The sequence below is a fragment of the Colletes gigas genome, unplaced genomic scaffold, assembly GCF_013123115.1.
Source record: "Colletes gigas isolate AHSC1104 unplaced genomic scaffold, ASM1312311v1 Colletes_gigas_Sc00009, whole genome shotgun sequence".
In the NCBI taxonomy this organism is placed as follows: Eukaryota; Metazoa; Arthropoda; class Insecta; order Hymenoptera; family Colletidae; genus Colletes; species Colletes gigas.
In genome coordinates, this window is record NW_025106638.1 from 9,750,108 (window position 1) to 9,762,328 (window position 12,221).

At 33.4% G+C, this 12,221-nt stretch overlaps 1 protein-coding gene across 3 annotated transcripts in view; it reads right to left on the bottom strand.

The window, feature by feature from the left end:
• LOC122397410 (reversion-inducing cysteine-rich protein with Kazal motifs) overlaps nt 1–12,221 on the bottom strand; it is an 89,082-nt gene that overhangs the window by 13,751 nt on the left and 63,110 nt on the right. For all 3 annotated transcript variants that reach the window (XM_043396561.1, XM_043396560.1, XM_043396562.1), the window contains exon 2: nt 11,073–11,125. In XM_043396561.1, the coding sequence (XP_043252496.1) occupies nt 11,073–11,125 (53 nt within the window). The remainder of the gene's footprint in view (nt 1–11,072; nt 11,126–12,221) is intronic.

Below are 12,221 nucleotides of genomic sequence, written 5' to 3' on the forward strand. Positions count from 1 at the left end.
CCTGTATGTTGTTATATTTGAATACAATGTTGGTACCACTTGTATGTCGTTATATCGAAATACAATGTTGGTACCACCTGTATGTTGTTATATTTGAATACAATGTTGGTACCACTTGTATGTCGTTATATCGAAATACAATGTTGGTACCACCTGTATGTTGTTATATTTGAATACAATGTTGGTACCACTTGTATGTCGTTATATCGAAATACAATGTTGGTACCACCTGTATGTTGTTATATTTGAATACAATGTTGGTACCACTTGTATGTCGTTATATCGAAATACAATGTTGGTACCACCTGTATGTTGTTATATTTGAATACAATGTTGGTACCACTTGTATGTCGTTATATCGAAATACAATGTTGGTACCACTTGTATGTCGTTATATTTGAATACAATGTTGGTACCACCTGTATGTTGTTATATTTGAATACAATGTTGGTACCACTTGTATGTCGTTATATCGAAATACAATGTTGGTACCACTTGTATGTCGTTATATCGAAATACAATGTTGGTACCACCTGTATGTTGTTATATTTGAATACAATGTTGGTACCACTTGTATGTCGTTATATCGAAATACAATGTTGGTACCACCTGTATGTTGTTATATTTGAATACAATGTTGGTACCACTTGTATGTCGTTATATCGAAATACAATGTTGGTACCACCTGTATGTTGTTATATTTGAATACAATGTTGGTACCACTTGTATGTCGTTATATCGAAATACAATGTTGGTACCACCTGTATGTTGTTATATTTGAATACAATGTTGGTACCACTTGTATGTCGTTATATCGAAATACAATGTTGGTACCACCTGTATGTTGTTATATTTGAATACAATGTTGGTACCACTTGTATGTTGTTATATCGAAATACAATGTTGGTACCACCTGTATGTTGTTATATTTGAATACAATGTTGGTACCACCTGTATGTTGTTATATTTGAATACAACGTTGGTACCACTTGTATGTCGTTATATCGAAATACAATGTTGGTACCACCTGTATGTTGTTATATTTGAATACAATGTTGGTACCACTTGTATGTCGTTATATCGAAATACAATGTTGGTACCACCTGTATGTCGTTATATCGAAATACAATGTTGGTACCACCTGTATGTTGTTATATCGAAATACAATGTTGGTACCACCTGTATGTTGTTATATTTGAATACAATGTTGGTACCACTTGTATGTCGTTATATCGAAATACAATGTTGGTACCACCTGTATGTTGTTATATTTGAATACAATGTTGGTACCACTTGTATGTCGTTATATCGAAATACAATGTTGGTACCACCTGTATGTTGTTATATTTGAATACAATGTTGGTACCACTTGTATGTCGTTATATCGAAATACAATGTTGGTACCACCTGTATGTTGTTATATTTGAATACAATGTTGGTACCACTTGTATGTCGTTATATCGAAATACAATGTTGGTACCACTTGTATGTCGTTATATTTGAATACAATGTTGGTACCACCTGTATGTTGTTATATTTGAATACAATGTTGGTACCACTTGTATGTCGTTATATCGAAATACAATGTTGGTACCACCTGTATGTTGTTATATTTGAATACAATGTTGGTACCACTTGTATGTCGTTATATCGAAATACAATGTTGGTACCACCTGTATGTCGTTATATCGAAATACAATGTTGGTACCACCTGTATGTTGTTATATCGAAATACAATGTTGGTACCACCTGTATGTCGTTATATCGAAATACAATGTTGGTACCACCTGTATGTTGTTATATCGAAATACAATGTTGGTACCACCTGTATGTTGTTATATTTGAATACAATGTTGGTACCACTTGTATGTCGTTATATCGAAATACAATGTTGGTACCACCTGTATGTTGTTATATTTGAATACAATGTTGGTACCACTTGTATGTCGTTATATCGAAATACAATGTTGGTACCACTTGTATGTCGTTATATTTGAATACAATGTTGGTACCACCTGTATGTTGTTATATTTGAATACAATGTTGGTACCACTTGTATGTCGTTATATCGAAATACAATGTTGGTACCACCTGTATGTTGTTATATTTGAATACAATGTTGGTACCACTTGTATGTCGTTATATCGAAATACAATGTTGGTACCACCTGTATGTTGTTATATTTGAATACAATGTTGGTACCACTTGTATGTCGTTATATCGAAATACAATGTTGGTACCACCTGTATGTTGTTATATTTGAATACAATGTTGGTACCACTTGTATGTCGTTATATCGAAATACAATGTTGGTACCACCTGTATGTTGTTATATTTGAATACAATGTTGGGTACCACCTGTAAGAGTGTCAATCTTGACATCACACATTTGTATTTTTCATCAAAATTAAGTTGCTCATGTAGAATTGAAAAAAAATATTTGTTTTTAATCAATTTTAGGAACGTAACTCCACTTTTTGTACTGGCTTTGGGTCTCATATAACACGGTTTCACACAACACGGTATTTTCTGGGAACCTATCTACCGTGTTATAGGAGGGTTATCTGTATTTTAAATAGTAAATAGTAAATATGAGTACAACTTTATGAATAGAATATTTTATTTGATGCAGTAATTTTTGAAAGTACAGGCAGCCCTCCTATAACACGGTTTCGCTATAACACGATTCATAAATTGCGAGAATCATATACATACATTTGTATTTTTCATCTATACATACATTTGTATTAGGCTTTGTCTATTCACTAAAAATGATTTAGAACAATTTCAAATTTTTTTTTTTCACCGAAAAATTTCGCACATTCTCGAATTTTGTTTCTAGAAAGTGGGTAGGATACCGGCAGTATGTCTATTGACAAAAAATGATTGTAATGGAACCCCGCAACTAAAAATATTTTTTCCAGAACGATTTGAAATTTTTTTTTTTTCGTCAAAAAATATAGACGTCCGAATTTTTTTCTCGAAAGTGCTTAGGATTTCGGGGGTATGTCTATTCACCAAAAATGATTGTAATCGACCCCCGCAACTAAAAATATTTTTTCCAGAACGATTTGAAATTTTTTAATTTAATTTTGTTAATAACTTTTTAACGAAGCCTCGATCATGAAATTGATATTCTTGATTTTCGTCTTATTTTAACCTCCGGGATCTCCCATTAAAATTTCTGGAACCTTTGAAAGAATAATTGTCTTCTCTTATCATTGATATATTTAACAATAAATCGTTTCAAAATTCCAAGTATTCGTGGTAGTCAAAATTTTGTGCAAAACGTTCAATTTTCTTCTTGAGCTTCGAAATATCTTGACACGGTCGGAATACGTTTTCTACGGACCACCTTGTGAAAGGAAATCACGTAGAAATGCTCTTTACCCAATATTTCATGTGTCGAAGCGACAGGCGTCGGTGGAATGTGACGTATAATACAACTTCGAGGTGCAGAAACAGCTCGAAAAAGGCTGTCTGGTCGTCTTGACTACCGGATGAGCTCCTTTGTGAATTTAGAAGCAAAGTCACCGGAAACGTTAATGTGGAACCCTATGTTTAACACACTGTGCCAACAATATTTTCCACGAATGAACATACTTTCAGTTTTTTAAAGTCGCTGAATCGGTAGATCGTAATTTTTCATTTAAATTTGTTGCTTTTGGGACGAGAATTTCTCGATGTTAACACATTACCGACCGATAGCCTGTTAATCGACTTTTTTTACCGGCCAACGCTTACCGACCGATAGCGTATTAATCAACTTTTTTACCGACCAACGCTTACCGACCTATAGCCGATTAATCAACCGCTACCGGTCGGTAAAGTGTTAAGTATTGGCTCAGAGTACTTTCTACTTCATTAATATGCAGCATCCGATGAAACATGATCCTGACCTTTTATGTAACACTATTTGACACGATTTGCCAATAGATCTTCTTTTTAAATTGAGAACCACTTTATAAAATACACAAATTTGTACAAACTTGCAAGTATTTTAATAAGTGAAGCTTTATGGATAAATTTAACACCGAAAAATAAAAGAAGTTCATATAAAGGTATGATTTACTTTGCTTAGTTCCTGAATTATAGTCAATTTTATGTTCTAATGATTAAGTTTAGGAACGTCATTTTATATTTCATGTATGATCTTGCTAACAAGTAGAAATGCTACCTCGTAGTGTTCTACGAGAATTGACAATTTCTTTCCTTCGGAAGGACGCAGTTTAGTTATGTAACTGAATAATTCTCTAATGACCAATTTGTTGACAAATTGAATACGTCATGCAGACCTTATTGCTTCATCTACTTAACCTCTAGATTTGGGCATTGAAACACTTTGTTAACGTAATCAACATGTTAATTAAAATAATTTTTGGAATTGTCGACTGCATCTTAACACATTACCGACCGATAGCCTATTAATCGACTTTTTTACCGACCGATAGCGTATTAATCAACTATTTTTACCGACCAACGCTTACCGACCGATAACCGATTAATCGACCGCTACCGCAGGGAAATTTTCGCGAGAAAAATGCAACCCCTTCAAGATGGCGGCGGGTACGCATACCTCCCAGAATACACCGCAACAGAAATACATGCGTCGTCTCCTCGGTTCGGTATCGTTTTCTCCCTTAAAGTTTACGACAATTCAACTGAAAAGTTTTATCATCGATCATTATTATTATTTTATTTTTTATAACATTTATTCAAACATTCAAAATTCTTAAAACATTCAAACTCGAACAAATGCAACCGTTACATCGACAATTCTTATAAATCAAAAATTGTTTTACATTTTTTAAATGTTTAATATATATATGATAACCGTGAGTATTTTGGTTATTGAAAGCAACTCAAAGCTATACAGGGTGTTCGGCTACCACTGGGAAAAATTTTAATGGCAGATTCTAGAGGCCAAAATAAGACGAAAACCAACGATACTAATTTGTTGTTTGAGACTTCGTTAAAAAGTTATTAAAAAATGAAATTAAAAAATTTAAAATCATTCTGAAAAAATTATTTTCGGTTGCGAGGGTCAATTGCAATAATTTTTGGTGAATAGACCTACCCCTGAAATCCTACCCACTTTCGAGAAAAAAATTGAAATAGGTACTGAAATTTTTAGATGAAATTAAAAAATTTCAAATCGTACTAAAAAAATTATATTTAATTACAGAGGTCAATTACAAGCATTCTCAGTGAATAGACATACCCCGAAATTCTACGCACTTTCGAGAAAAAAAAAATCTAACGAGAGGCCAGAAATGCTTCCCTGAAATGCTAATGTTTAAACAGCCATAACTCCTATAATAGTGAATATATATTATTGAAATTTTGGGAGGAAGTAGAGTTCATGGATACCTACAAAAAAGTATTAGACAACTTTTTTGTAGATAGTCAAACAAATTTATTAAAAATGAGAAACAAATTTTTAAGAAAAATCGACAAGGGGCCAAAAAAAAATTTTCGAATCGTACTAAAAAAATTATTTTTAAGTTCTGGGGTCAAATACAATCATTTTTGGTGAATAGAGATACCCCCGAAATCCTGCCCATTTTCGAGAAAAAAATTCAGAACTTGTGGAAAAAGATCAGTACGGGTGGAATTTTAAACATTTTACTATATTTCCTATTAAAATATCAATTTAAGATTTTAGAGGCCAAAATAAGACGAAAATCAAGAATACCAATTTGTTGATTAAGGCTTCATTAAAAAGTTATTAACGTTTAAAGTTAAAGTGTGCAGCGCGCACGGTTCCCGTCTCACAGACGCAACTATAAACGTTAATAACTTTTTAAGGAAGCCTCCATCAACAAATTAGTATTCTTGATTTTCGTCTTATTTTGGTCTCTAGAATCTCGCATTAAAATTTTTCCCAGGGTTGTCCGGAACACCCTGTATATATTCTTGATTTATTTGAAAATTTGCAAGCAAAAGTATCCAAGTACCATCACTAATGGTACTTGATAGTTCATCGATGGTAACGCCAGCAAATTCCATGAAAATTGATACCGATGAGGCTCATCAATTCCAGCGTTAAAGACCACGGAGGACCACCCTGTTTCCAAGCGATTCGTCGACGATTTCGATGGAATTTCATAGAGACAGAGGCTTCGATCTACAACCTCTTAGATCTTATGAAAAGTAGAAGTTCGCATTCTCAGCTACAAATTGCAAGGAAACACGATATCATTGATACGGTGCTCGCTTCACCGGAGTGGAGTGCGTCAATTCGTAACATTTGCGTATGAATGAGCTTACCGGGGGCCTCCCCCCAGAGGGGGTCCCGCGTAAATCTCTCAGCGGGCCCCAGTGTCTCCGATATTATCTCGAGAGGGGCCCCTGCAGCCACTTTTAAAGAAGCTACAACCACGCGTGCGCCCCAGGTCGCTCCGTCGAAAAACCAATGTGCTCCCTCTCGTTTCTTCTCCTCTCTCTTCTCTTTCTCTCCTTTCACCTTCGCCCCGCCGTTCCATCCTCGCCGCGCAGTTTCCTTTTTATCCGCAGAGAGATCCTAATATATCCGTGGACACGGCATATTTTGTACCCTTTATCGTTCCCGGGGTCGGGCCACCGATATTTATCAGCCGTGCGATATTATATTCCCTCGAAATTGTCTTTTTAAAATTCCCACGATGATCCTCAGCGCTCATAATTAATAGATATAGCAGAACGATTGTTATCCAGGCGATTCAGAGAGGACAACTTGACTCGATAAATCGATAATAACGCGTAACGACCGTCAGCTTTTTAACACGTTCATCCTAATCAGAAGGTTAGGGAAAACTGAATCGTTGCGTTCTCGAGAAATCAATTAAAACGATCAATTTTATCATCGATCCTTTTATATTTATTTCTGCAGCATGCAATTTCTATTATACATTCCTTAAGTTAAAATAAATGAATCGTTGGAATATTCAGGTTTAAATTTCGCGCCTTTCTTTTTGTTATTAAGCAACGCCGCTAGGTAGCACCGTGATAGGTTAAGTTTTTTTCCGCCCTTTCTTTTGTTTTTTTTTTGTCCTGAACGAATTGGACGATTTTAATGTTTCAAACGGCAAACAACGCGTATTTAGACGAAGAACATGTACGAATCGCAAAAATATTCGGAATGTTGATCCTTGACACCGCAAAATGAGAAAAACCCACATAAAAGTGGTCCAATTTTCAAACAGCCATAACTCCTACAATAGCGAATATATTTGAATGAAATTTTTGTCCAAAGTAGAGCTCATGGATAACTACAAAAAAGTATTAGACAAAATTTCCGTACAGCTTCGAACAAATTTATTAAAAATGAAAAATGAATTTATAAGAAAAATCGACAAGGGGTGTCTAAATTTTTCAAAAAAAGTTTCAAATCACCCTGGAAAAATTATTTTCGATTGTAGGGGTCGATTACAATTATTTTTGGTCAATAGACACACCCCTGAAATCCTACGCACTTTCGAGAAAAAAATTCGAGTATTTTTCGACAGAATTAAAAAATTTCAAATCGTTCTGGAAAAATTATTTTCGACTGCGGGAATCAATTACAATCATTTTTGGTGAATAGACATACATTAATAACTTCTTAACGAAGCCTCCATCAACAAATTGATATTCTTGATTTTCGAACTATTTTCTTTCTCAAAAATGCGCAGGATTTCAGGGGTATGTCTGTTCAACAAAAATGATTGCAATTTACTCCCGTATCCAAAAATAATTTTTTTAGATCGATTTGAATTTTTTTAATTTTGTCGAAAAATGTCACATCTTCTCGAATTTTTTTCTAGAAAATGGGTAGGATTTTGGGGTTATGTCTATTGACCAAAAATGCTTATAATTGTCCCCCGCAACCGAAAATAATTTTTCCGGATCGATTTGAAATTTTTGAATTTAATTGTTAATAACTTTTTAACGAAGCCTCCATCAACAAATTGGTATTCTTGATTTTCGTCTTATTTTGGCCTCTGGAATCTCCCATTAAAATTTTTCCCCATTCTCGTTTCTAATACATATATAGTAATATATTAATTTATAGTTTAAATCAAACTTCTTTGTTTCAAGTTGAACGTCATCACAATATAGTGGATCTTCATTACTAAATTTAGAACAAGGTATTCTATTTTCTAGAAAAAGTGTTCATTACATTCCACTTCATTCGAAACAAAGTTCTTGGTCGCATTGGTGACCATTTTTACTAAATTTAAAACGGTTCGTTTCATTTTATTTTTTTCTAGAAAATGGGTAGGATTTTGGGGTTATGTCTATTGACCAAAAATGATTGTAATTGACCCCCGCAACCAAAAATAATTTTTCTAGAATGGTTTGAAATTTTTTAATTTTGTCGAAGAATGTCACATCTTCTCGAATTTTTTTCTAGAAAGTGGGTAGGATTTTGGGGTTATGTCTATCCACCAAAAATGCTTATAATTGTCCCCCGCAACCGAAAATAATTTTTCCGGATCGATTTGAAATTTTTGAATTTAATTGTTAATAACTTTTTAACGAAGCCTCCATCAACAAATTGATATTCTTGATTTTCGTCTTACTTTAGCCTCTGGAATCTCCCATTAAAATTTTTCTCCATTCTCGTTTCTAATACATATATAGTAATATATTAATTTATAGTTTAAATCAAACTTCTTTGTTTCAAGTTGAACGTCATCACAATATAGTGGATCTTCATTACTAAATTTAGAACAAGGTATTCTATTTTCTAGAAAAAGTGTTCATTACATTCCACTTCATTCGAAACAAAGTTCTTGGTCGCATTGGTGACCATTTTTACTAAATTTAAAACGGTTCGTTTCATTTTATTTTTTTCTAGAAAATGGGTAGGATTTTGGGGTTATGTCTATTGACCAAAAATGATTGTAATTGACCCCCGCAACCAAAAATAATTTTTCTAGAATGGTTTGAAATTTTTTAATTTTGTCGAAAAATGTCACATCTTCTCGAATTTTTTTCTAGAAAGTGGGTAGGATTTTGGGGTTATGTCTATCCACCAAAAATGCTTATAATTGTCCCCCGCAACCGAAAATAATTTTTCCGGATCGATTTGAAATTTTTGAATTTAATTGTTAATAACTTTTTAACGAAGCCTCCATCAACAAATTGATATTCTTGATTTTCGTCTTACTTTAGCCTCTGGAATCTCCCATTAAAATTTTTCTCCATTCTCGTTTCTAATACATATATAGTAATATATTAATTTATAGTTTAAATCAAACTTCTTTGTTTCAAGTTGAACGTCATCACAATATAGTGGATCTTCATTACTAAATTTAGAACAAGGTATTCTATTTTCTAGAAAAAGTGTTCATTACATTCCACTTCATTCGAAACAAAGTTCTTGGTCGCATTGGTGACCATTTTTACTAAATTTAAAACGGTTCGTTTCATTTTATTTTTTTCTAGAAAATGGGTAGGATTTTGGGGTTATGTCTATTGACCAAAAATGATTGTAATTGACCCCCGCAACCAAAAATAATTTTTCTAGAATGGTTTGAAATTTTTTAATTTTGTCGAAAAATGTCACATCTTCTCGAATTTTTTTCTAGAAAGTGGGTAGGATTTTGGGGTTATGTCTATCCACCAAAAATGCTTATAATTGTCCCCCGCAACCGAAAATAATTTTTCCGGATCGATTTGAAATTTTTGAATTTAATTGTTAATAACTTTTTAACGAAGCCTCCATCAACAAATTGATATTCTTGATTTTCGTCTTACTTTAGCCTCTGGAATCTCCCATTAAAATTTTTCTCCATTCTCGTTTCTAATACATATATAGTAATATATTAATTTATAGTTTAAATCAAACTTCTTTGTTTCAAGTTGAACGTCATCACAATATAGTGGATCTTCATTACTAAATTTAGAACAAGGTATTCTATTTTCTAGAAAAAGTGTTCATTACATTCCACTTCATTCGAAACAAAGTTCTTGGTCGCATTGGTGACCATTTTTACTAAATTTAAAACGGTTCGTTTCATTTTATTTTTTTCTAGAAAATGGGTAGGATTTTGGGGTTATGTCTATTGACCAAAAATGATTGTAATTGACCCCCGCAACCAAAAATAATTTTTCTAGAATGGTTTTGAAATTTTTTAATTTTGTCGAAGAATGTCACATCTTCTCGAATTTTTTTCTAGAAAGTGGGTAGGATTTTGGGGTTATGCCTATCCACCAAAAATGCTTATAATTGTCCCCCGCAACCGAAAATAATTTTTCCGGATCGATTTGAAATTTTTGAATTTAATTGTTAATAACTTTTTAACGAAGCCTCCATCAACAAATTGGTATTCTTGATTTTCGTCTTATTTTGGCCTCTGGAATCTCCCATTAAAATTTTTCTCCATTCTCGTTTCTAATACATATATAGTAATATATTAATTTATAGTTTAAATCAAACTTCTTTGTTTCAAGTTGAACGTCATCACAATATAGTGGATCTTCATTACTAAATTTAGAACAAGGTATTCTATTTTCTAGAAAAAGTGTTCATTACATTCCACTTCATTCGAAACAAAGTTCTTGGTCGCATTGGTGACCATTTTTACTAAATTTAAAACGGTTCGTTTCATTTTATTTTTTTCTAGAAAATGGGTAGGATTTTGGGGTTATGTCTATTGACCAAAAATGATTGTAATTGACCCCCGCAACCAAAAATAATTTTTCTAGAATGGTTTGAAATTTTTTAATTTTGTCGAAAAATGTCACATCTTCTCGAATTTTTTTCTAGAAAGTGGGTAGGATTTTGGGGTTATGTCTATCCACCAAAAATGCTTATAATTGTCCCCCGCAACCGAAAATAATTTTTCCGGATCGATTTGAAATTTTTGAATTTAATTGTTAATAACTTTTTAACGAAGCCTCCATCAACAAATTGATATTCTTGATTTTCGTCTTACTTTAGCCTCTGGAATCTCCCATTAAAATTTTTCTCCATTCTCGTTTCCAATACAGATATAGTAAATTACTTCGTTCCATTTTATTTTTTCCAAGCGCGTCTGGGAATCGCGTGTCGTTCTAATTGTAGCTCATTTGGTGTCGTAGGTCGAATTCTTAGGGAAGCATACCTTGGAGCAGAGACTGCGACAAGACCCGGCCGCCAAAGAACAGCAGGACATCTCTGGAACAAATAAAACACAGATACTTTAGAGGTCTTTCGTTCCATGCAAAAACACATGGGCGACTAGAAAACCCCCCTAAGACAGGACGCACATTGCACGGGGGGAGGGATCCTTTCTCCGATTTTCTCTAGACACGAAACAGACGCGTGTCCTGTGTTACATCAGTTACGTGTAGGAAGAGAAAGGGGCCGCCTTTACGGGGCCGGATGAGGGTACGCGGGACACGTCAAAACTGAAGGACCCCCTCCAACCATTTTTTTTCCAGCCCCCTTTTCGTGCAAGAAGAATGGGAAATTTATGGGAAAAGTCTTGGAAAGTCCAACTCGAAGATAATTGGTAGCAGCGAATTATGCAACATTTGCAAGCGAGCGCCGTGATTGGTTAAATTTTTTAAATCGAAATCATGAACTTGTAATTGCGGTAATCGACTTTCTAATTTATCGATAAAAGCTATCGTTTCTAAATTGAATTTATCGGTATTGGTTGAATCTATTTTCATTTTTTACTTGAAACATATACAATGGCTGAAACCATGAAAACCACGAAACGATGTTTTTTTTTTTTTATTTTACCACGTCCTAGAACATAATGATCAATTATTAATATTTTACATTGAAAAAGTTTGTATATAATTTGACAAATGGCAATAAATATTTTTGAGTTATAGAAATAAAAAAAAGTCGTATAATTCCCTGTTAAAAAATGATAAAAGAGACCTAAAAATAGGCGTTTTACAGTAGAATGCCCCCTAATGAAATTATTAACTTTACGTAAAACGGAAAAGAGGTAATTTAAAAGTTAAAAGATTACCAAATACACATCCGACATTTTTGCAAAGGAAATTGTTGTTCGGAATCGTCTCAGCTACCCCCCCTATTTCCGGTTCTTACACTATTTACGGGACACCCTGTATATTGTCTCGACAAAGGTGATTTTTCGTATTTAAACTTTAAAACGCCATATTTCTGGTTCTGTATTGACGTAAAAAGTACCGCAGGATTTCAATTCTTTATTTAAAAAAAAAGTAATAAATTTCGAAGATATATGGTATAATATAAAAATTGAAAAAAATGTAATTTTTCAACTAATTTTCAC